Source organism: Phyllopteryx taeniolatus, chromosome 15 (genome assembly GCF_024500385.1).
Source record: "Phyllopteryx taeniolatus isolate TA_2022b chromosome 15, UOR_Ptae_1.2, whole genome shotgun sequence".
Classification (NCBI taxonomy): domain Eukaryota; kingdom Metazoa; phylum Chordata; class Actinopteri; order Syngnathiformes; family Syngnathidae; genus Phyllopteryx; species Phyllopteryx taeniolatus.
This window is the reverse complement of record NC_084516.1, coordinates 18,115,055-18,141,775: the sequence shown is the minus strand read 5'-3', so window position 1 is coordinate 18,141,775 and position 26,721 is coordinate 18,115,055. Positions and strand designations below refer to the sequence as shown.

Sequence of the window (26,721 nt, the reverse complement as noted above, 5' to 3'; positions counted from 1 at the left end):
AGGTGTGAATGTTACTCTTTCTATTTTGTATCCCGAACGTATCTCCTACATCTATCGTCTCCCTGCAATTTTGACTGTCGACCAGTCGAGGGTGTACCCCGCCTATCGCCCAAAGTCACCTGGCTGCAGCTCACCCATAAGTGAGGACAAGCAATCAGAAAAATGGATAGATGAATGTTGAATATTTTTGTTTGGATACAGCGACACAATGAGATTCAATGCAATATTGAATTAAGTTAGAAATGCCTAGTTATACATCACTGTCGAAGAGGTATTAATGAAAAATTTGCTGACAGTTTTGAAGTGGTGGAGAACTACACACTTCGGCAACATCTGTCATTCAGTGGTACCACAATATGAAATCAAACACCGGGTTGCTATTCACTCGAGAGCCACCACTGTCTGGATCATTTCTACTTGAGCGACAATTCTGAGGGGGTAGAATGCCTTTCTTAGAATTAGAAAATTGCTAGTTTGACTCCCATTCCCCTATCCCCGACATGTTGAGGAGTGGTCATGGGCCGAAATAAATCCTTGACAATTTGGTTTGTATGAAATAATATCACATCGATACTGTTATCTGCTGGTGGAAACACCACATGGTGGGACAGAAGGCAGCGCACGTTGACGGGCAAAACAATCCAACACAAGACTCCCCTTCTTTGATTTTTGTGTTTTTAATCTGCCCCGTCCCCTCATCCCTCCATTTCTTCACCATTCTTCAATATTTCTTCTTATTCTTTTTCCAACTTCATACCTCTCTCCCGTTCTTTGGAGAAATCAATGGTCGTTCGCGCAATAGGAGGTCACGGGGTTGGCCTTGCAGCTTTTCAATTACTAGCAGCCACACAATACACACACAGACACACACACACGCGTGCATGTGAACACACACGCCTGAGCTGCATGGGCTGCAGACAGAGTAAATGGAGCAAAGAGAAGAGCGATTTGGGTGTTGAAAAGAAAGAGAAATGAGACAAGGGCAAAGTATTAAACATTTAGCGGCCCTAATGTAACCACGATATGTTCCTCCTTTGTCAGTGCAGTTTAATGGAAGTGTGGAAATATTTGACCAATGGGTTGGACTGGTGGCTGTGCAGTCATATTCCAGAGAATGTAAAACCAAGAAATATAATACGAATCATAGACAAAGCAGCAGTAATGTACACAGGTGTAACTACAGTACATTACATTGTTCAACATACAGTCAATGAGTACTGTTCACCCCTTTTGAAAAGGAAGTTTTTATCGATTTCTCGGTGAACACAAGCACAAGTTTCAGACATCTTTATTAGCCTTGCTTTAGCTTTCATTGGTGTGTACACATTTTTTTCAACTTCCATCCATCCATGCATTTTCCAGACGGCCTGCCCTTTTTTCAGAGGCGCTGGAGCCGAGCAGACCTCAGGCGAAAGGGCTACGACACCCTGGATTGGTCAGCAGTCAATCACAGGGCCAGGGGCGCAGCCAGAAATCTTTTTCCGTGGGGTGGGCAAAATCTTTCGTTGATGGGGTGGCCCACTGGCAGGGGTGGCTGCGGCCATCCCTGGCCACCATGTAGCTCCGCCCCTGCACAGGCCACATATAAACAAAGAACCATTCACACTCACATTCACACCTACAGGCAATTTAGAGTTGCCAATCAACCTACCATTCATGTTTTTGGGATGTCGGAGGAAACCGGAGTACCCAGGGAAAACCCATACAGGCACGGGGAAAATATGCAAACTCCACACAGGCAAGGCCAGATTTGAACCCGGGTCCTCGGAACCGTGAGGGCGATGCGCTAACCAGTCGGTCACCGATGCGCTAACCAGTCGGTCGCCGTGCCCCCCACCCCCCTGTAAAGTGCTGTGATTTGTTTCTAAATACATTACGTTTGAAGATAAGTGCTGACAACGTACAAAGACTGATAACAATATAGCACTGAATTGTTTCGATATGGCGTTAAAAACTCTTTCACCATTTCAGTTGTCCAGGTTTTTTGGGAAGGGTTAAAAACAAGCCAAAGTACCCGTTTGGGCTTTCTGGCATTAGTCGGCCCGCCCCCACTATATAAACCACTCCTAAACCTTGTTGAAAGCCTTCCCACAAGAGTTGAAGCTGTTATAGCTGCAAAGCGTAGGTCAATTCATATTCGACCATATGGATTTAGAATGGGATATCACTTAAAATCATATGTGAGTCAAGGTAGGTGAGCAAAATACTTAAATATAGTGTACATGCGGTGCACGGAGCGAGAGATGACGAATCAGACAGCCTGACCTCCGGGCGCCGTGTGTATGTGGCTCCACACAACAGAGACACTTGAGGGAAAGTTAACTGCTTATTATGTTCACTAGCCTGCACGCTAACAAGCAAGCGAGGAGCTAATGAGCTAAATGTGAGTGTGAATGATTGCTTTTCCAAAATGTACCCCTCCTCTCACCCAAAGTCATATTTTCTGTGGCAAAACAGCACTGGATATATCTTAACAAAAGTATGTAATCACATTTCACACAAGCGAGTCTTGTGAAAACACAAGGGAAAGGAGTGTGAGGTAAGGGAACACTCGAAAAATAGGAGTAGGACGACAAAAAGAGGAAGAAGGTGAGTGGAGATGTGACAGGAGCGCAAACAAGGATTGAAAGAAAGAAAAATAGAAGATAATCAGGAGTAAATAAAAGGAGACAGAAAGGTTTTGAAGGACTGTGAATAGAGGAAATACATGAGGTAAAGAGAGACAATGATTTAATCAAGGACTATAAGTAAGAAAAGATGAGGGATTTAATAAGAGGAAATGTGAGCTCTAACGAGGAGAGGCCAGAAAAGAAGAGAGTAGAAGAGGACAAGGAAAGGATGGGGTGCTACAAGAGGAAGAAAGGGAAAGGTAAGGTGACAGTGACAGAAAAAAATGAAGGAAAAGACTATAACTCATGGCTCAGATGGTGAGGAGGGGCTGTGCAAAATGGGCGGATGGGGGGGGAAAAAGGGGAGAGAGCGCCAAGCCCTGCACCCTCAGGGGTTATTGGGTCGTGGACAGCCAATCTCTCTCGGCTTAATCAACAACAGCAGAGGTGATTGCAACGCCGCAGGGGGCTGCTGGGGGGAAAAAACTTGGAGGGAGGGGAGGGGGAGACAAGCTGATAGAAATGAATGGGAAGGTGTGGAAGGCTGGGAGATAGGGAAAAGATTGGTCAGACAAAAAAGGGGGGAAAGAGGAGCGGTGGGAAGACAAAATGACAAAGCTGAAAAGAAACGGTAGAAAATTGAAAAGAAAAGAAAATGAGGAGGGAAGAATAAGGACAGAGAAAGTAAAAGGAGAAGATAATATAGTCGGGAGGTAGACGGTTGAAGAGGAGAATGAATAATGATAAATACAGAAAAACGAGATACAAGAAAGAAAGATGGCGGCAGAAGGGCAAAGGACAGACGAAGTGAATCCTAATAAAGTAGAGAATCACGAGACTATAAATAACTGATTTCTTTCTACCCTCTTGTACCAGCCATAAGACTGTCTAAATAGATGACTTAGTAGAAGACGCCATCACACACACACAGTTGTACAGAGAAGAGCACAAGACTGGCTAGTGATGTACAGTAGTACCGCGAGTCAGTCATTTTTCTTTTTCTCTTTTCGGAAAATGCAATTGACTTAGGCAATTATGGGTTTGTGGACTCCTGGCAGTGACACTTCTGAATGTCATTTTGTTTTTGAAAAAGCTAGTCGGTCTCTCACAATCGTCAGAAATCACAGTTGTCGTGCATCACATTTTGCCATTTATTTGACCATAATACAGGAAGACATGCTGACACACCAAGAGTCAATTGTTGTTTTAAACTGTGGAAAAATGTGTTCCATGACACAACAAATCAAACGCAAATAAATAAATGCAAACAGAAATATGCTGGAGCTGGGGGGAAAAAAACCCCTGCTAATCTTAATTATAAAGTAATTCTATGCCACCTTTTGGCAGCAGACATTGCTTTAGGCTGAACAACAGATAACCCCATTCAACTGCTTGAATGACTTTTTCTCCCCCAAATTGTGCGCTACAGTTAAGCGGTATGTGTTGGCCCGTGGCCATGGTGTAACTGTATTGTTTTGCAATGATCTTAGCTTATTTTAGCTCACAGCCTATACTAAATGTGTCTGGGATTAGCTGTGTACAAACACTTCCTTAATGTAGTCTGGAAACCTCGTACAAACAATGTTGACACTTCACGCAGCCTCATTTCTCTATATATTTTGAGCAAATTTTGGAAGCACAAGCATCACGAGTTTGCGTATGTGAAGAGAGACTTTGGTGTAAATTGCAATTCTGGATGCATTTTAGGGGAGGATGGTTGATGCGGAAGCAAAACTACATCTGTAAAATTATGCTAGTAGTTCAGGAGAATACCAGTGGTTACAATGTACCAATGTTGACAAGAGTAAGACAGTCTAACATGGAACATGTGATGCTCTCATTTCCCCTTCAATAGGGTTCTTATGCTTTATCGAAGATTACATTCTCTTTTTAAAGAGAACCCATGGCCTAACTGTTAACTTATTTGGCGTCAATCGGGCCAATGATCAAGCATGCCATTCGGTAAATTCATTTTTCTCAATTAGCTGTAAAAAATATATATATGTAAAAGGCACATTATGATGGCAACATAGGACAAAAACAACGGAATATCTTTAGGGGACATTTATACATCTCAAGAAGGGAGGATTTTTTTTTCAGCAAAGAGTTGCCATTTTTAAACATAATAATTCATGAAGAATCTCAAGGATGGATGGCTAAGCAGACAGTTGACCTTGAAACATCCTGCTACGAGACATGGAAGTTTACAAAAATCTAGAGAATATGGTTAACAGCAGTTATAAAGAAAGTTAATAAACTATCTCTAGAATTGAGGCAAGGTTGTTTGTAAGCCCAGCAATGTGATTACCACTTATGCTTGAATGTTTACACCACCACAAAGAGGAAAACATCACAACCTTCCGACTGCAGTCAGTCAGCAGACAAACAAGAAAGTAGTTATCAGGGACCAAGATGATGGAATGGAAGAACAAACTTTAGCAAAAAAAAAAAAAAAAAAAAAAAAAAAAAAAGGGACTTAAAAACAGTGCAATGATTTTTGATTGTTATTTTGATGGGATAAAGATGTTTCTGCAGTTATCGCTTCTATTTAGACACAGACCTTGAGCAGTTAAACTTGTAATATTTTTACCATCAGCTGACTTTTAATATTTGCATATGTTTCACACTTTTCCACTGAATCCAGCATCCTTCAATTTTCCGTACCGGTTATCCTTACTAGGGTCACGGGCGTGCTGGAGCCTATTCCAGCTGACTCTGGGCAAGAGGCGGGGTACACCCTGAACCGATCGCCAGCCAATCGCAGAGCACATACAGTGGGTACGGAAAGTATTCAGACCCCCTTAAAATGTTCACTCTTTTTTTATATTGCAGCCATTTGCTAAAATCATTTAACTTCATTTTTTCCACATCAATGTTCACACGGCACTCCATATTGACAGGAGAAAAAAAACTGAATTGTTGAAATTTTTGCAGATTTATTAAAAAAGAAAAACTGAAATATCACACAGCCTTAAGTATTCAGACCCTTTGCTCAGTATTTAGTAGAAGCACCCTTTTGAGCTAATCCAGCCATGAGTCTTTTTGGGAATTATGCAGTTTTTCACACCTGCATTTGGGGATCATCTACTATTCCTCCTTGCAGATCCTCTCCAGTTCTGTCAGGTTGGATGGTGAAGGTTGGTGGACAGACATTTTCAGGTCTTTCCAGAGATGCTCAATTGGGTTTAAGTCAGGCCTCTGGCTGGGCCATTCAAGTCAACAGTCACAGAGTTGTTCTGAAGCCACTCCTTCGGTATTTTAGCTGTGCTTAGGGTCATTGACTTTTTGGAAGGTGAACCTTTGGCCCAGTCTGAGGTTCTGAGCACTCTGGAGAAGGTTTTCGTCCAGAATATCTCTGTACTTGGCCACATTCATCTTTTGTTCACATTCATGCTGCTACCACCATGCTTCACTGTTGCGACTGTATTAGACAGGTGATGAGCAGTGCCTGGTTTTCTCCACACATGCCACTTAGAACTAAGGCCAACAATTTCTATCTTGGTATCATCAGACCAGAGAATCATATTTCTCACCATCTTTGAGTCCTTCAGATGTTTTTTTTTTTAAGCAAACTCCATGCGGGCTTTCATGTGTCTTGCACTGCCACAAAGCCCCGACTTGTGGAGGGCTGCAGTGATGGTTGACTTTCTAGAACTTTCTCCCATCTCCCGACTGCATCTCTGGAGCTCAGCCACAGTGATCTTTGGGTTCTTCTTTACCTCTCTCACCAAGGCTCTTCTACCCCAATTACTCAGTTTGGACGCATGGCCAGCTCTAGGAAGGGTGCTGGTCGTCCCAAATGTCTTCCATTTAAGGATTATGGAGGCCACTGTGCTCTTAGGAACCCTAAGTGCAGCATCTATATATTTTTGTAACTTTGGACAGATCTGTGCCTTGCCACAATTCTGTCTCTGCGCTCTTCAGGCAGTTCCTTTGACCTCATGAGTCTCATTTGCCCTGCCATGCACTGTGAGCTGTAAGGTCTTATATAGACAGGGGTGTGGCTTTCCTAATCAAGTCCAATCAGTATAATCAAACACAGCTGGACTCCAATGAAGGTCTAGAACCATCTCAAGGATGAGCAGAAGAAATGGACAGCACGTGAGTTAAATACAAGAGTGTCACCGCAAATGGTTGGAATACTTATGGCTGTGTGATATTTCAGTTTTTCTTTTTTAATAAATCTGCAAAACTTTCAACAATTCATTTTTTTGTGTCAATATGGGGTGCTGTGTGTAAATTAATGAGGAAACAAATGAACTTAAATGATTTTAACAAATGGCTGCAATATAACAGAGTGAAAAATGTAAGGGGGTCTGAAAACTTTCCATACCCACTGTATAAACAAACAACCAATGACACTCACATTCACACCTATGGGCAATTTAGAGTTTTCAATTAACCTAGCACGCATGTTTTTGGGATGTGGGAGGAAACCGGAGTGCCCGGAGAAAGCCCACGCAGGCACGGGGAGAACATGCAAACTCTGCACAGGAGAGGCTGGATTTGTACCTGAGTCCTCAGAACTGGGAGGTGGATGTGCTCACCAGTCGTCCGCCATGCCGCTCCGACTCCCAAAACGAAGCAAAAAGATTACTAAACTGTTTCTGTGTAAACAAAAGAAACTGAAAAAAGTACAAGATGCTAACACATAGCTTATTCCAACCTTTTCCTTTGACGTTTTTCCTTAAAGGGGAACTAAAAGCCAAAATGCATTTTTGCAAGAATAGTTTGTATCTTCCTCAAGTAGACTGACAGTATTCTGATTAATATTGCATTTGTGGAATAAGAATTAAAACAGATTAATTCATCAATTTTCATCCATCTCAGGTAGCCCCTTCCTGCTGTCGACCTGAAATTAATTTCACAACTACCCCCGCGTGTAACAGCTATATGCGTAACATCATGTGACCAGGAAAACAGCTAAACGGACTCCCCGTTTATGTTGCGATAACAAGCATAAATAAGGGTTGATGACATGATGGATTGAACCCAAACGGGCTAAAATTTTGTCATCCAAAATGTATGTTAACTTGTGACGTTAACTTCAGTCGACAGCAGAGGGGGACATTGCCCAACATGGCGGCTACCTGAGATGGGTGAAAACTGATGATTTAATGTTTCAATCCTCCTTGCACAAACGCAATATGAATAAGAATACTGCGTTTAGACCAGTGGAGGTGTATACGACGTATTCTTACAAAAGGAATTTTGGCTTAAGTTCTCCTTTTTTAAAAAGGTGTAAGTCGGTATGAACTGACTTTCCACATTGCGCAGTACATATCTTCGTAATGTCTCCAGAGGTAGCACGGGCGTGCTTGTCTGTGCACATGTTCTATGACAGTTTCTGGCTGGCAAAAAAGGCCTTGGTCTCCCCACAGGTGGGATTGGTGCACAGCGGGCAGCGCAAGGTCAGCTGGCGGGAACATGGCTCATTGGACTTCAGGTGGGATTGGACCAGTTCTGCCAGAGCCTGGACAAGACCAAAGAAATGTAGTTATTTGGCTACTTCTACCATGCTATGATAGTACACTAAATAAACAAGAGAGGCAATTAGTCAAGCTCAAATGGTAACATTGTGAAAAGTATACAATGAACCCCTGCTATATCGGAGTCCATCTTTCGCACCCTCATAGGCTACGTGGAAATCCTGGAACATGTTCTTTTCCTCAGACTTGTGAATTTCATTTAGATCCATGAAAAAGATAAAGCACACTTACAATTTTCAAAGACCTTAAATAGCAGTGTAGCCGGCCGGTCGGGACGTGCGAACTGCTCTGGCTACACAGCTTGACCGGCGATCCCCCCCACCCAACCTTTTTTGCGTCACAGACAGATTTTTACGGAACGGCATAAAACAAATACAATGATTACAAATGCAACTCACCATTATGCTATAATGATGAATGTGGTTGTAATTAGTGGGTGGCCTACGCTTGTTCTCTTCAACGAGCCGGTCAGTTTTTCTTTTTTCATAAAAAAAACTCCAAACGCTTTTGTTTTAACGCCGGCTGGGAAAATGCTTGAAATGTAATCGCTCCTCACAGTTGTATGTGAGTACCGTAAACAAACAGTGGGGGGAAAAAAGTCAGCTCGTGCCGATATTCTCCTCCATAAATATCACAGCTAAAACGCTGCAATAGCCAACTCAAACCGGCTCTTTTATCGAGTCAGTAAATAGTTTTTGTTCAATCTCTCTGTACAGCCACGCACAGAGCTTGGTGACCTCTGCCAGTTATGGGGTGATCGGTCTAGCTGAAGAGCTGAGCCTTGATGTCAACATAGGTGAATGCCAATGTTGGCATAGGACTGCATGAGACTGCAGTGAAAGAAAGAAAGTAAAAAGAAAGAAAAACTGTGACAGTGACAATTTGCTAGCTTTCTGGAAGTCTCCTTTGCAATATTATTGGTGGTGTATATTGTAACTGCACCCAAACTTCAAGTGCGCTATTTTGTGCCACCTTCCTGGGGCGCTTGACTTACTACAACTCGTGACTTGCGTAAGAGGAAATGTGCTTAAGTCAACAGGACAATGTATGCAGGGCCAGATTTGACAGGGAACGGCCACATTTTGGGTTTGGTCCACCCAGTGTGTGGATCTGGTATGAAGGTGCGTAAATGACACACTTAAGAGGATGGGAGAATCTGTGCAGGCAGATAATTAATTGCACAACGGTGGGGGTATTTTCCCACTTAAGCACATAGGAGACGACAGCCGTATATGCACTAGAAATAACCACTATAAGCCTGAACAGTCTGTATAATGGTTATTAAACGTTCCTGCTGGTTGCAAATATAGCGACTGTCTTACAGTATATTGTAGTGAATTGTCATTGTGTACCCAAATTACTGAAAGGAGGAGAAGCTATTCAAAAGTTAACACAGTAGAGAAGACATGTTGTCTGTTGCAGACATGATCATCTCTGCTATGGATTTAAACACGCACACACAGGCCTGGCAAGGGGGCTCTGAGCAAAGGCGGGCTTGACCAGCCAGACAGCTGGGCAGTTCAGTTCTCCTGTAGTCAGCTCTTAAGATTCCCATTGATCTGCCCCTCGCTTTAATAAACCCCTCCCTCACACACATGCACACGAAACACAACACTCAAAGAACTGTTAGAGTTGGAGCATTTAGCCGTTGCAGGGCAGAGAGTAAAGGGAGGCAGTGGAGTCGGGAGGAGTGAGCGATAGGAGGAGGAAAGGCAGAAATGAGAAAGAAGAGAAAAGGAAAGGCAGAAGATAGGAACGAGAGCAGAGGGGAGGGTTGGGAATCCATTTATTGACAGCATCCTGCGTGGAGTTTACTTATTCCACGCAACCGTCGTCTCCTATGTGTCCGTCCTGCATCGCGTCCCACCTCCCTTCCTTTATTAAATCACACAACTCCAGGCTCTCCACTCTACGTACTACATACAGTATGTATGTACACAGTTGCTGCCAGTCATACATGAATGTGACATGGCCATTAGCAATTTGAGATAATGGAAAGAAGAAGTGGTACAAGTGGTATCTTGTGCGCATCTCATAATGCTCAACTGCAAGAGTAGAAAGCCTTTAAGCAATTGTACTCATCCATGTTAAGTTCCCATAGACGAGCAGTCTACTAGAGTACACTAACACTCAACTGCCGGGTACTTGGGGCCCTGGGGGGGAGGGGGAAAAAAACAAACAAAAAAACACAATTCAAATCCACTTCAATGCCACAAAATTGAAAATACTATTTTACATGCCCCCAGTCAGTCATGGACCCTTCATCCTTTTGATGAATTGTTATCACCCCCTAACTGTACGCCACTCACTTATTACCAACAAGCTGCTCCATCCATTAAAATTGCCAAAAATCTTTCCCATATTTCTTACTTACATTTTAGTTATACACTTGAATGATTCATGGTAGTTGTGGTAAGCAGTAGAGGTGTGTTTGTTTTGTGCACCATACGTTTGGTGGGTTGTGTTCAAGCAACACGCCCATTGTGTGGTTTGTTGGAGTCAATTTGTCCCAATTTTAGTGTCCGAAACAAGTCGGGGCCGCCAATCTTAAATAACGAACTATATGTTCATTATTTCATTATTTACGACCGATTTTCTAGCACGACTGGAGCTCTCCTCTGTGAAAAAGCTCCTTAAACATTGTTGTGTTTTAGAGGAATCCAGGAGTAACAGTTCCTTTAAGGGATGCTTCAAGTTCTGTGACATGTTTGCTGTTTTCCATAACAAAGTACTGTACATATAGTTCAGATCTGTTGCACACCAGCAAGTAGACAGCAGCCATGTCTTTATAACTGCTATCTTTAAAAGACAATAAAATATACCTGTATATTTTTGCCTCTTTTGACATTATTACATTAACGAACACCACACTTTTTCACCATTTATTGTCGCATAAAAGTGTATATCATTGTCATTCCGTTTCACCATTTTGTGCTTCTATATGTTGGTGCAGCACATAAAAGATTACTTGTGTGTGGGCGTTTATACCTTCATAAACAGAGGATTCCCATTCAACGACTCTGCTCTCCTGAGGTTCTCCACACCACACTGACAAGGGAGGAAATCAAATGAAAACAAAATCAAATCAAAGATCCCAAATTTACCAATGTCCCCACAGTTTAGCATATATTATGCTTTTAAAAAAAATGAGCCATAGACAGTTCATCGACAAAAGCATCAGAAACCTTTAAGCGCGTGAGGTTAACATAAGTGTTTTAATTTCTGCTGTAAATTTTTTTTAAGAAACTCAAGCGTTTTGTTCTGAGCTCCAATTATTGGCTGTTGAGATCCATGAAATGGAGCAGTCTATGTACGATGTCGTTGAGTGCCCGTATAAATAAAATGTATTATTCTTTGCTGGTAGAAATGTCCATCATTGTGGGGACCATTGTTACTTAGAAACTTGGACACTGACATTTGGAATTGGACATTTACATACAGGTATATCATATTAGTTTAAAGCCTATACTTTGCGAATAAAGTAATAGGGCAGCAAATGTGCAAATTGTCTGTGTGCACGTGCGCTTGTTTTTTCGTGGCACCAGTCACATTGATCTGTGGTCACCTTGCTGGTGCCTTCCGACAGACATGACACTCGGCTGCAGGACATAGACAGAACCTAACACACATCCTGAACATTCTCTGTAGAGCAGAGTTCCAATAATGTTATTTGATCCTCTAGACTTCCAAGGGGTCCTGGCTGCTCCACCAAAAAATATTGACCGATAAATTAGGTGCTCTGGGGTTGCCACGGCAATGAGACACTATTCTCCTTTGTGGAAGACATTGTAAGATTTAAATGTTAATGTTGTTTCAATTCAGTCCAAAACTTGGTTATAATGTAGTTTATCAATGGTTCATGTATATGTTGATGTTATGACAATAGATTATAGATTTTTTTTTTTTTTTCTTAAACTTTGGACCCGAGGGAGGAGCCACATTTCCAACTTGGCTATTGAGCTGAAAAACCCCAGTTGGTCAGTTTAATAAGAGTGAACTTTTCCTAAATAAATATTAGAGTGACAAAGTTTATTTAACAAAGAAAAAAAGATCCAAATGAATAGTTTCATTATTGGTATTATTCTGACAGTCTGCAGACAGTGTAATCCTCTATACGATTTTTCCAAAGCAGAGGAAACGTGGGCAACGTCTCACCTCCTCACCCAGCACTTGTCCATACTCGATGTCCAGCTCATGTAGAGTCTCGATGTGATCGGAGGTGAAGGCGATTGGCACTAGCAGGATGTTCTTCTTCCCCCTTTCACAAAGACCTTTAATGACCTCATCCGTCTGGGGGCCGAGCCATGCCATGGGCCCCACCTGAGGGATGAAACACAGGACATGATGCACTTGAGTTCCGCTTGACACAAACAACACAACACACTCATGTTCTCTTCAATTATCTGTTTTTAATAAATGTCGCAGCAACATTGTCATATATATTGACAGTTCTCAACCACCCAGAGAACATTTGCTTCATCTTGTCCTCTAACACACGCTCTCATATGAGAAACAAAATTGTCTCCACCTGAGCGTTCAGCGCATTGCTTTTGAAGACTTCATGATTAGATAGACATATGGCTCCATCTTCTGGTGACAAAATAAAAACCGGCAACTTCTGAAGTTACAATAGTTGGACTGAAAAGACTTCATAAGTTGAACATGCAACCTTGACAATAAAAAAAAAAAAAAAATATGTAAATAAAATTTAAAAAAATATTGGTCAGTTAAACAGATAACAGTGAATGTACAGTAGTACTGAATGCGGGGTTTTCATAAAAGTTGATACATGCTACAGATACTTCATTTCAGCTGAAGCTTCTCTGTGCACCGTATGATGTGTGAAAATAAATATAAGGAAGGCCCTTGTTGCAAATATAAGTTCCTTGGGCCAACACTAGCTCAGTCTGGAAGGACTATAAAGCAAGGAAATTAGGCCTGTCATCTTCTCCGGCACCTTCATGTTTAGCTGTTTACGCTGACACCTCCTATTGCAAGTACCACCTCAAAAAAAAATAATAATGTTTTTGTACCACCATGATGGCAACGCTAAAATGCAGTATCATAGTAGACCTAAGTATTCATCAAAAATGAAAGAGACACTTTAATCCTAAAAAGAATATCTATTATTGTAAGCCACTGTAACATTCTGCATAATTTGAACATTAACACTGCGCTTAAACATAGGAACATAAATTGTGTACTTAAATAATGATTCAATTAAATATATATTTGACCTAAATGTTTAAAAAGTGTTCTTTAAGATAAAACACAAACATATTGTAATTAAAAGTTGAATTTAACTGAACTGTATTATAAAAAATTTACTTTACTACTTAAAAAGTAAAAAATGGAGATTCTTTTTTTTTATATTGCAGCCATTTGCTAAAATCATTTAAGTTCCTTTTTTCCACGTTAATGTCCACACAGCACTCCATATTGACAGAAAAAAAAACATAATTGTTGAAATTTTTGCTGATTTATTACAAAAGAAAAACTGAAATATCACACAGCCATAGGTATTCAGACCCTTTGCTCAGTATTTAGTAGACGCACCCTTTTGAGCTAATGAGTCTTTTTGGGAATGATGCAACACATTTTTCACACCTGTATTTGGTGATCCTCTGCCATTCCTCCTTGCAGATCCTCTCCAGTTCTGTCAGGTTGGATGGTGAACGTTGGTGGGAATCCATTTTCAGGTCTTTCCAGAGATGCTCAATTGGGTTTAAGTCAGGGCACTGGCTTGGCCATTCAAAAACAGTCAAGGAGTAGTTGTGAAGCCACTCCTTCGGTATTTTAGCTGTGTGCTTAGGGTGATTGTCTTTTTTGAAGGTGAACCTTCGGCCCAGTCTGAGGTTCTGAGCACTCTGGAGAAGGTTTTCGTCCAGTATGTCTCTGTACTTGGCCGCATTCATCTTTCCTTCGTTTGCAACCAGTCATCCTATCCCAGACGCTGAAACTGCACTGAGAAGTGGCTTCCGTCAAGCTCCTCTGCCATAAAGCCCTGACTATGGAGGGGTGCAGCGATGGTTGACTTTCTAGAACTTTCTTCCATCTCTGGAGCTCAGCCGCAATAATCATCTTCTTCTCCCCCAATTGCTTAGTTTGGCCAGACGGCCAGCTCTAGGAAGGGTTCTGGTCGTCCCAGACGTCTTCCATTTCAGGATTATGGAGGCCACTGTGCTCTTGGGAACGTAAAGTGCAGCAGTTTTTTTGTAACCTTGGCCAGATCTGTGCCTTGCCACAATTCTGTTTCTGAGCTCTTCAGGCAGTTCCTTTGACCTCATGATTTTCATTTGCTCTGACATGCACTGTGAGCTGTAAGGTCTTATATAGAAAGGTGTGAGGCTTTCCTAATCAAGTCCAATCAGTATAATTAAACACAGCTGGACTCCAATGAAGGTGTAGAACCATTTTAAGGATGATCAGAAGAAATGGACAGCACCCAAGTTAAATATATGAGTGTCACAGCAAAGGGTCTGAATACTTATGGCTGTGTGATATTTCAGTTTTTCGTTTTTAATAAATCAGCAAAGATTTCAACACTTACATTTCAATATGGGGTGCTGTGTGTACATTAATGAGGAAAAAAAATGAACTTAAATGATTTTAACAAATGGCTGCAATATAACAAAGAGTGAAAAATTGAAGGGGGTCTGAAAACTTTCCGTACCCACTGTAAGTTCAATAAGAACTATACCTAGATAAATGCTTCATTAAATGAAGCAAAATTCTTTCCAGACCCTAATTTCCGGACTTCTCAGTAAGAAATTCAAAGAATATATTATAATTATAATATTTTGTCGTCAAAACACCTGAGGGCTTGACTATGAAGAATCATTCCAATCCCATAACTTTCTAAGGGAAGGTACTGGTAAACACTATTCAGCTATTATATCATCAAAAGGTTCAGAGAATCTGGAGAAATCACTGCATGTAAGCGGCAAGGCTGAAAACCAACATTGAATGCCCTTGACCTTCGATCCCTCAGGCGGCACTGCATCAAAAACAGACATCAATGTGTAAAGGATATCACCACATGGGCTCAGGAACACTTCAGAAAACCAATGTCAGTAAATACAGTTCGGCGCTACATCCGGAAGTGCAACTTGAAGCTCTACTATGCAAAGCAAAAGCCATTTATCAACAACACCCAGAAACACCCCCGGCTTCTCTGGGCCCGAGCTCATCTAAGATGGACTGATGCAAAGTGGAAAAGTGGTCTGTGGTCCGACGAGTCCACATTTCAAATTGTTTTTGGAAATTGTGGACGTCGTGTCCTCCGGGCCAAAGAGGAAAAGAACAATCCGGACTGTTATGGACGCAAAGTTCAAAAGCCAGCATCTGTTGTGGTATGGGGCTGTGTTAGTGCCCATGACATGGGTAACTTACACATCTGTGAAGGCACCATTAATGCTGAAAGGTACATACAGGTTTTGGAGAAACATATGCTGCCATCCAAGCAACATCTTTTTCATGGACGCCCCTGCTTATTTCAGCAAGACAATGCCAAACCATATTCTGCATGTGTTACAACAGCGTGGCTTTGTAGTAAAAGAGTGCGGGTACTAGACTGGCCTGCCTGCAGTCCAGACCTGTCTCCCATTGGCGCATTATGAAGCGTAAAATACGAGAACGGAGACCCCGGACTGTCGAACAGCTGAAGCTGTACATCCAGCAAGAATGGGAAAGAATTCCACCTACAGAGCTCCAACAATTAGTGTCCTCAGTTGCCAAACATTGATTGAATGTTATTAAAAGAAAAGGTGATGTAACACAGTGAATTTCAAAATGATGTTCAAATAAAGTGCTTAACTTCAGAATAATTCTTTGAAAAAATACTTTGTTTTGATCATATGGGTAGAAGCAAAATCATGCATTGTAAAAATGCATTATACAAGTAGAAGGCTTTTCCAGAATTTTGAGGTCAACTTTGGGGGTGCGCATTATACACGAAAAATTATGGTAATTGAAAACTCTAAATTGCCCATACGTGTGCATGTGAGTGCAAATGGTTGTTTGTTTATATGTGCCCTGCGATTGTCTGGCATCAAGTGTACCCCACCTCTCACCCGGAGTCATCTGGGATAAGCTCCAGCTCACCCGCGACCCTAGTGAGGATAAGCGGTATGGAAAATGGATGGATGGAAATTCCATACTTTTCCATACTCGCGTCGGAACCCTGTAAGATGAACGTCAACCTTATACCATGCACTGAGTTCCACTAGAGAGAGCCAACGTACCACTAGTGATACCACACTTGGAGAATCACTCTCCTAATGCATGTCCGTAGGATCTATGCTACGCTGTTTCATACATTCAAGTTAACCAGATTGCCAGCAGATAGGTCCAATGCATCAGCAGCTTAAATTCTGAAGAGAGTGCGAGTTTACCCTGGACTGCCACACCAGTCTGTAAGGGTTACAGTGTCCGAGTCGCTCCATAACTCTCTGAACTGTGGCGCCCACTTCCTGAGGATATGGGTCACCTCTGTTAACAACCTGCACACATTATACAACAATAGGACTGTCGGTCAGGAGGAGTGGCACAGTTGAGTAGTAAACATATTGTTTAATTGTACATACATTTTGGGTGTTTCAACTAGTAAATATATCTTTTCATTATTTGTAACTGTACGACTAATGCTTTCGGAATGTGTCAGCAATAGCAGTGGATTTGATATTAAAATAGTTTCAGTGGTGAAGTAAAACAGTACGGCAGGACATGCGATATCATGTTGCACTTACAGCCATAGGAAGTGAATGGGCTGAGAATAGAATCACTACATCATCTCTCTTCTCTTCTGGAAACTTCAGGAGCTCATTACTGACGTGTTCTGCAAAACACTGCACGCACGCGCGTGCACACACACACATTATTTTTATAAAATAAAAAAGTGGCGTTCCTCTCTGCCATAATGACACAAAGACATCTAACTACGTATATGAGGCTTACAAGTATTTTTGACTCATTAGTTGCTATGACAACTTTGTGCCTAGATGTTCTTTCTGCCCCATTAGTGTGTGTGGTGTGTGTGTGTGTGTGTGGTGTGTCTAACCTCCACCAGCAGAGGGTGTGTGGGCCAACGGTCAATGACACTCCAGCACATTTTCGGCCTGTCGCCTCTGCTTCTATAGTAACGGTAGATGGCGTTTAAACTGCTACCTGTTTAGACAACAACAAAGAATCATATTAAAAACAAAAATATATTCTCTATTGTTAATATTTGACTGGTTACAAATGTTATCATCCTATTAAGCCAAACTATTGTTGAAGTCATTGATTGGCATTACAACAATTGGGTGTTTGCTGCTCTCTGGTGGTAATAAAACAATACAGTCAAGCATGCCCTCATAAGAAAGCAATATGGAGAATCTCTAAAAACAAATGCTTACAAATTAAAATGGATATTTTGGGAGGTTGCGCTTATAATCAATAAGTGCTGTCACTTGATGATTCCTCAGGCAGTCGGCAAATGAGGCAACATCACCATAAGCACCTTATGGTCCTTTGGGACTTCCCCATTTCACACGAACCAATATGAGCTTTTCCATTAAACTTCATATTCATTGTATTAAGTACATTTTATGCTGCTAGAAATGGATATTGGTCAAGCTCCCACATTTATTATTATTTTTTTTATAAACACAGGCAAACAGCAAAATATGCGAGTTTGCTGACAGGGTTAATGGACAATGACAGGGTGGACCGTTTTGACCTTGACAACATCCAACTGCACATGATATGCTGAAAATGATTAAACTTACGTGTAAATATTGACTCTGCAACAAGCCACTGTTTCAATTGAAGAGATACAAAATGCTGATAGTAATGTCAATGACAACGTCAGCGGGTTTCTTAAAGAGGGAGTCACCCCACAATGACAGGGTGGAAACACATTTTAAGAGACTTGCCATCGTACTGGTACTGTATGTGTACAAATGTTTGGGCACATGTAATGAGACCTCATAGCGTCATTACTCACCTATATTGTCACGATTACAGAGTGATTTTGATGTGGACACAAAAGGCAATTGCACTTCATAGTGATAGTGACCCAAATCAGAAAAAAAAAAAAAAAAAACTTAATTAGGTAAAAGAAACAAAGAGGCAAAGACAGTTTTTTTACACCAGTAAATCATCCAACACCTCATTTTCATGGTGCATTTTGGTAAAATCTCTCAGTTGTATGTCATTTTACTAAATACTATTTATTACGATTAATGTATATATCTACAATATATGATGTGTGTCTGTGACCTGTGGTGGAGCAGCTGTACTGTGGATATTGTGTGAAGGCCACAGCTCGGTCCACTTCGTCTTTCTCCATCTCCTCGATGGCCTCCTCAGTCAGTGGGTGGACATACCGGAAACCGATGTAGAACTTATGAGGGGCTGATGGGAAAGAAAACGAGAGATTGCAAAGTGCTATGTAAAGTCACACTATAATTGTTTAGGGGGATGGAGGACAGGAGAATGCAGAGGACAAGTTGTCAACGATGTCATCTTTGGATTTGGTTGTCGGTCGTCAGTTTCTTTCTAACTGCTGCTCGCAGTTTGTGTTGTTATCAGTGAGGTGTGACGCAGGCGTGTGAGCAGCCACTCCTTCAGTGTGTGGCTATCTTCCTTTTGCACCCACAAACTGCAGCTGATGCAACCAAGAATTCAATATTCAAGTGGACATAATTTCCCAGTACTCCAACCAACTACGGATAACATGGATTAACTATTATTATTGGAACATGTGGTAAGCCTGTCTGAATCACAGTCAAAGGTTCTGGGTTGGAGACTTTAGCATGGAACTTTCTTTGTGGAGTTTGTATATTCCGCTAGAGCTTGTGTGTGTGTGTGTGTGTGTGTTTTTTAATCACTAATACTGATTATAATCCCTGAAAGGGGAATTCAACTTGAACGCTACTGTATATTTTGCATACAGGAAAAATGTCAGGGTAAAGGGGCGCACAATCAGTGGCACGCAAACAGGGTCAGTGCGTTGCTCAAGGGCACCTCCACAGTGGTCAGGAAGCAGACTAGAAACTCTCCAATAACTCGTTGCACACAGACCTGCCACAGCTAACGATTCCAAACAAGAACCTTGTTGTGAGGCAGCACAATGGATCCACTGTGATACCCCAATCAATAACTGATCACAGGACCTTTGTTACCCATACCTTCTTCCAACTACATGACATTGCCAAATTTAGAAGGACCTGAGGTGCCAGATGCAAGTGGGACTATTTTGTGACCACTTTGGTCTTTGAGAGTCTTTAGATGAGTACAGTGTGCTGCTGTGTGGATGCTCGCTCTCACCTGTCTCGGGGCTCATCTCATCCAACAGCTTCACCATGCCCTCTCCCTGCACGGCCGTCCAACGTTTGATGGGCGAGCCTCCTCCAATCTTACTGTACTGCTCCTGGATCTTTGCCGTGCGGCGCTTGGCAATGAATGGGCCGAGCTTACTGTGGAGCACGGGAGAACGATTACGCGAATGTACTGTACATTACAAACAGTGAAGACATTCTTCAATGTTTTGACTTGACACAATTGGTCCAAACCAGATATTATAAACATTAAAAACACCCTGAGAGTCACATGGACATGAGGCTGCTTTCTTAGTAGTCAAGGTTGCACACAACTGCCCTGAAATCAACAATGTGCAGCTGCACCGGTTCCTTAACCTGAGCAACATGAAACACGGTTCTCCTGATCAACCTTGAGTTAGAATGAGACACACAGAATCCAGTACAACCTTCACCTTGTAGATCACTCTGGGAAAATATGAACCAACAACTTCTTGTAATGTATTGCCCTTAAAATGGCTTCACAAATGTGTATTACAGTAATCCGTACTTCTGTACTGGAAGTTTCATCAGGTCTGTGTCCATGAAGAGCCTCAGCAGGAAGTCGTGTACATCTTCTAGTTTTTCAGGTCCTCCCATGTTCAGCATCAGGATGCCCGTCTTGGGTTTCCTGCACAACAGGTTCAAAAGCAGTAATTAATGTCAACGCCATTACCTCTCCTCCCTGCAAAGAATGAGTGTAACTGATTAATAATAAATATTTGGTATACACTCACAACATTAGCTACACCTGCACATTCTAAAAATCTATACCTACTGGAGTTGTACAAGACCACAGGCCAGGGAACCGTACTGGGCAATGGTTTAGAATACTGTATATTATGTATACATGCATATAATAAGCATCTTTCAACCAAATAAGCCGGATCTAGCAAAGTCATCATTTTTCCCCCTCATTGGTTGTATTGATTCATGCATTTATTTGCTTTCTTCTTAAATACAGTATACACACAATGACCACATTACAGCTGCACAATCTAATGACAGCCCAGACATGGGCTGTGTCAAAAATTGTGACAGCAAAGTGGTTTTGACTGACATCTCAAAGAGGTATAATTTAACAATATGTTCATTATAGTGGTTGTTGTTTGCAGTGGAGTAGAACTCACTGCACTACATAATACTGAGAGTTGTTTCTAATATTTTGGATCTCTTGAGCTGCTAAATGAGGTCTTCCTACCCTGACCTAAGAAGATCCTCTGTTAGGATACAATAGAGCTTTCTTACTTGCTTGCTACATCAGTCTCCAACAGACACGTGAGATGGCACAGCTCACAAGGTAATTTTAGCACCAAAATGGCATAATTGGGTCCATAATGACCAGTTCAAGCTTTTAAATTCAACTTGTTTTAAAAATAAAATAAGGGTGGTTTTTCACCATCTTTGCTGATGCAAAAACCACTGAAATCTAAATGCAAGCATTGATATGTGTGTTCATGGATGCGTGCGTTTTTCACCTATTGTCCTGAGTTTCTGGGGTCGCAGTATCGGCCAAAGCTGCAGCAGTAGCACGTGCCCTCACGCTTAGACTGACACTGCTCCTGACAACTGCAGCAGATTCAAATAAAATCAATCTGACATATTGCTTAGTTCATGAGCCATATGAAGAAAACAGATATACATGTTGACTTACATAGAGCACTTTACAAATTGTCACCTCCTGCTTCCAACTATCCATAGAAAAAAACAAACCGGTCTTTTTTTCCTACCGACAGTAAAATCTTTTTTTCTTATATACAGTATTCCCTCATTTATTGCGGGGGTTAGTTTACGGACCATCCCCACAATAGGTGAACTCCACGTAGTTGCAAACATATATTTTTGGGATTACCTATACATATTTTAAAGATGTATGAACCTCTCCAGACTCTCATTAATCTTCCCCGCACTCATATTAACCCCTACCATACGCTTATAAACTTTCTTTCCTCTTAAACACCTTTTAAACTCTTAAACATACAGTAATGTACAGTAGTACTGTACACTATGTACATTTTATTCCATGCAATATTTATTTATCCATCTGTCTGTTCCGCTTATTCTGACTAGGGTCGCGAGCGTGCTGGAGCCTATCCCAGCTATCCTCGGGTACATCCTGAACTGGTCGCCAGCCAATCACAGGGCACATGCAAACAAACAACCGTTCGCACTCACATTAATTTATTTATTACAGTTTGGATTTTTTTTTTTAGGCTACGAAGGGTTTATTTTACCACCAAAAAAAATACGAATGAGAAAAAAAACATCTGTAATGCACTGAATCCACAATAGGTGACTCACGATATAGCGAGGAGACGGTGCCTACTGAAATTAAATCCCAATTGGCTGTTTGAACCATTTCTCTATGTACCCATCCATCCATCCATTTTCGTACTGTTTATCCTCATAAGGGTTGTGGATGTGATAGGGCCTATGACTGACTTTGGGCAAGAGGTGCGACAGTGTACACCCTGGACTGGTCGCCTGCAATCAATTGCGGGGTACACATACACACCTATGGACAATTTAGAGTCCTCAATTAGCCTAATACATGTTTTTTTCCCCCCCAGAATGTAAGAAGGAAACCAAAGTACCCAGAGAAAAGCTTTAGTTTTAGCACCACATCAAACACACCGAGTGAAACAGTCAATGTAAAGTTACAAGTAGAAGACTACACGTAGAAAGACCTTAATTCAGATGAAAAAAATAATAATAATTAAAAAAGTATCGGATAGGAGCTGCTGTGTTCCCAATTCTTTCAAGACCCATTCATTACTCATGCTACAATACCCCAAAGCGCCGCCAGGGTGCCAACTGAGGTTACGCAAGTTTACAATGCTTAAATTGTGTAACTCAGATCAAATGCTCCACAGAGTAAATTGTAATGTTTCTGGTTAAGACCGATATTACTAATATGAACACGTTGCAATCAATAAATATATTTAAATGCGCAAAGGTAACACTCAACCTGAAAACCTACTCATGTTGAACTGTTGTAAAGACCCGCCGAATTTCGGGTTAGCCAGTACCGGAAATATGAATTTTGTTTACAAAGTAAAACAACTACTAATTAAAAGGTGATGCTTTATGACCTGTACTGGCGATGGAACATCGTAAATGTAGAGCGAATTGGAACCGCAAAACTTGTTTTAATTAATTAGAGTTGTTAGAAAAGACGTCTCTAAAGAAAGGCAAATGAATGTTACGAACATGTGTTTTTATTTTGAACAATCCTGACCGGATCGCGCGTGTCCTCAACCATTTCCTTTGTCGTTTATTTACGAAACTGACGCCAATGTCAACTGTGTATTCGTGTGTAATTTACTTCATGCAAGACTACATAGTGTGTTCCCCTTGTAACTGTAACTAGGCTGCGCCAAAGACGCAAGTATAATTTACTACGTTGAAATATGTGTGAACAATTCCCAACTCTCATGTCTAAACATAGCTTCGTCCGAGCTAATTTAGCTCCATATTACTGTGCAATACTCACATTGAATCAAGCGACCGGCGTTGCCCAGGATTGCCATCATGATACTTTCCAATTTTTGTCGAGCCCCCAAAACACGCTTATTAACAAGTCGTGCACTTCTGGTCTCTTCAACTGTGCTCGCGCGTGTCTTTCTGTATTTCGTTGTCCGATATGTCAGCGAGATTCCTTCAGCCACCGCCACCAGCTGGCTGGGTCCCAACCATGTCAAGTTAGGCAGCATGCTTATTACTTCCGGATGCTATTCGAACGTCAAAACGGCTCCAAAAAGTTGACCTATTCTACCGAATATCTAATGCATACAGTAAGAGTTAAAAGTGAAAGGAAGCGAAATTAATGTTGTCTTCAATGACAGCCAACTGTCTTTAAAATAAAAAATAAACCTTTGCACGCGTACAGCTTCACTCTTGCATTGTGTTTTAATGGTTTTAAAAGACATACAAATGTTTTTTTTTTGTTTTGTTCATGGCTTGGCGGAAACTTTATTGTCTGGGGTCAATGTTGTCACTTCCGTTTAATCACTTCCTGATGCTTGACTACTTGATGCCAATGTGTTGCGTTACGTCACGCTGCTATATAATGAGTGGACACGCCCACTCCCTCGACAGTAGCAGTTAATCGTCAACGCAATGTCTAGAATGATTATAGTATATATATATATATATATATATATATATATATATATATATATATATATATATATATATATGTGTGTGTGTGTATTTAGCATTTTAAACTTGCGTAACCTATATATGTTTACGTTTAGACGGTCAAGTCGAGCAGAATCGAGATTTTACACGTTTGAAGATTGTACCGGTTTTTCTTGCTCCTCTTGAAGCACTTCCTTCTTCCTTCCTCCCTCTTGTTACGCTCGTGTAGGAGTGAAATGTCAGTTTAATGTGTCCAAACTATTGAGAACGGCTCACGGTGATGATAAACGCGTACAATGTTTGGCACGGTTCTCCCCTTCATCGTCACTGTCTGCTGCCATCTACTGGTTGCTCTTGTCCATAACATGAATTTCAAACAGTCGCGTTTCAACACTTAAAATCTAAGCTAAGATTTACAGAATGAAACATGCACACTTTGGGATTCTCTCCTGCGTTTAGCTTTCGAGATTGAAGGATGAACGCAAAATGCACCATAACCTTTACAGCTTAGCTTTATGTCCATTTCTATGCCTTTCTATGACTTTTCCAGTCTTTTCTGTAAATCTGTCGCAACCTGCTGATGACACTAAGTGGCCACTTCTCTCTGAGAACGTCCTGTTTGAAGTCTCGCAATGGCGAGGTTTCGTCTTACTAGTTCTTACTAGGAAATGTATTGATCCATTCATGATGAAACACCTGTTGTGAATTTTGCCATTCGGTCCCTAGTGAGAGAACCGCAAGTTGTGCAAAAAGTACTGAAACATTGAACTGTGTATGTCATGTGCATTCCAAAGAAGAGGTTAAATTAATTACTTGGTAATATACAGTACGGTATATTTCGGCTTCGCTCCTTCTTTACCACAACAGACCAATAAAAAGTCCGCATCACTGCAGACGCTGCACCGATCCGCCTGTCGATCTCCCGTTCCATTCTTCCCTCACTCGTGAACAAGACCCCAAGATACTTGAACTTCTCCACTTGGGGCAGGATCTCATCCCCGACCTGGAGAGGGCACGCCACCCTTTTCCAACTGAGGACCATGGTCTCAGATTTGGAGGCGCTCATTCTCATCCCAGCCGCTTCACACTCGGCTGCGAAACGCCCCAGTGAGAGTTGGAGATCACGGCTTGATAAAGCTAACAGAACCACATCATCTGCAAAAAGAAGTCTTTCTCCATGGCCTCACCGAACTCATCCCATGCCTGAGTTTTTGCTTCAGCAACCACCAAAGCTGCAATTCGCTTAGCTGGTACCCATCAGCTGCCTCAGGAGTCCCATAGGCCCAAAAGGCCCGCTAGGAATCCTTTTTCAGCTTGACGGCATTCCTGGGTTCGGGGATTGCCTCCACGACAGGCACCGAGCACGTTACGCCCACAGCTCCGGTCGGCCACCTCAGCAATGGAGGCGCGGAACATGGTCCACTCGGACTCGATGTCCCCCGCCTCCCCCAGAACATGAGCAAAGTTCTGTCGGAGGTGGGAGTTGAAACTCCTTCTGACAGGGGATTCTGCCAGACTTCCAAGCAGACCCTCACAATACGTTTTGGGCCTACCACATTGGACCGGCATCTTCCCCCACCATCGGAGCCAACTCACCACCAGGTGGTGATCAGTTGACACCTCCTCCCCTCTCTTCAGTGTCCAAGACATGCGGCCGCAAGTCTGATGACACGACCACAAAGTCGATCATCAAACTGCGACCTAGGGTGGCCTGGTGCCAAGTGCACATGTGGACACCCGTATGCATGAACATGCTGGTCGTTATGGACAATCCCTGATGAGCACAGAAGTCCAATAACAGCACACCACTCGGGTTCTGATCGGGGGGCGTTCCTCAAAATCACGCCTTGCAGGTCTCACTGTCATTGCCCACGTGAGCATTGAAGTCCCCCAGCAGAACGATGGAGTCCCCAGCGGGAGCGCTCTCCAGCACCCCCTCTAAGGACTCCAAAAAGGGTGGGTACTCTGAACTTCTGTTTGGTGCATAGGCACAAACAACAGTCAGAACCCGTCCCCCCACCCGAAGGCGGAGAGAGGCTACCCTCTCATCCACAGGGGTGAACCCCAACGTACAGGTGCCGAGCCGGGGGGCAATAAGTATACCCACACCTTGCACACCAACTCGGGCTTCTTCCCTGCCAGAGAGGTCACATTCCACGTCCCTAGACCAGACCTTGATGGTTTGGACACGTTCAGAGAAGATATGTTTGATGATTTGCAACATTTTCTGGAGATGCTAATGACATTTTTCGACACATCAGATTTTTCTGCTTTTCCATGAAAACTAAAACAAATTCATCTTAGTGTCCAAAGAGTTCGTTTTTGTTTTTTTTTGCTGCTTTTATACTTTTCACTCAAGCCGTCTTTAACATTATTGCCACCGGAGAGATCTTCATGATGTTGTTGCAATACACCCGAGGGCAGCCATTTTACATTCACACAATAGCAGACAGCAAAGTAAACGCTGTTATTTCTGAGATATGAATGAATTTGTGAAAGTGTGGGAACTATTGCACATCTTTAGTTATGACAATTGTATGAATGAAAGAGTAGTTGGGGTAATTTATGCACTTGTAATCGTCAGTTTGAAGGGCAGCACATGTCAGTTGTGCAACTCACATCATTTTAAAGCAGCAGTTTCTTTCTTTACTGTTGTAAAAAGAAGTGTATTTCAGTGGGCCACCACCATTTGCTTTGTCAATAAGGATTGCCTTTACAATGAATGCCTCAAATTTGAAATAGGACTAAGAACCCTCCTTGAGCCATCACCTTATCGTGGTGGAGGGGTCCATGTCCCCCAATGGTCCATAGAGCTAAGTTGTCTGAGGCGTTATGCCCCTGGCAGGGTCACCCATGCCAAACAAAGGAGGGAGCATGTGGTGATCAGCACACTGAGCCCCCTCTGCAGAGCATGGGCAGCGCTCTGTTCCTCTCTCCAGCACTGGTCACCTCCTTGCCTGCGCACCTGGTTCCCATCAGCACGGATCACAGCCTGCATTTAAGCCTGGCAGTCCCAGTGTTCCAGCGCCAGAGTATTCCCGCACCTTCGTGGTACACCGGCCGACTTTTCGCTTGAGTGTTGCTTATTGAAGAAAGTTATTTAACTTCCAGTGCTCATATTTACCCATGTGTCTTCTCCTTCTC

The 26,721-nt window shown here is 42.1% G+C and overlaps 1 protein-coding gene across 2 annotated transcripts; it reads right to left on the bottom strand.

Moving 5' to 3' along the window:
- Positions 1–3,746: 3,746 nt before the first annotated feature.
- On the bottom strand, positions 3,747–23,133 carry fech (ferrochelatase). 2 transcript variants are annotated; one of them, XM_061800315.1, is made up of 11 exons: positions 22,931–23,133; positions 20,916–21,006; positions 19,949–20,068; positions 19,409–19,557; positions 18,359–18,493; positions 17,157–17,263; positions 16,846–16,944; positions 16,492–16,599; positions 12,254–12,418; positions 11,087–11,146; positions 3,747–8,082 (listed from the first exon to the last, which is right to left on the bottom strand). In XM_061800315.1, exons 1-11 carry the CDS (start codon positions 22,968–22,970, stop codon positions 7,945–7,947), a joined length of 1,212 nt encoding a protein of 403 aa, XP_061656299.1. In that variant the 5' UTR covers positions 22,971–23,133; the 3' UTR covers positions 3,747–7,944. The 2 variants fall into 2 exon arrangements, with proteins under 2 accessions (XP_061656299.1, XP_061656301.1); XM_061800317.1 differs by lacking the exon at positions 20,916–21,006.
- Between the last annotated feature and the right edge of the window lie 3,588 nt (positions 23,134–26,721).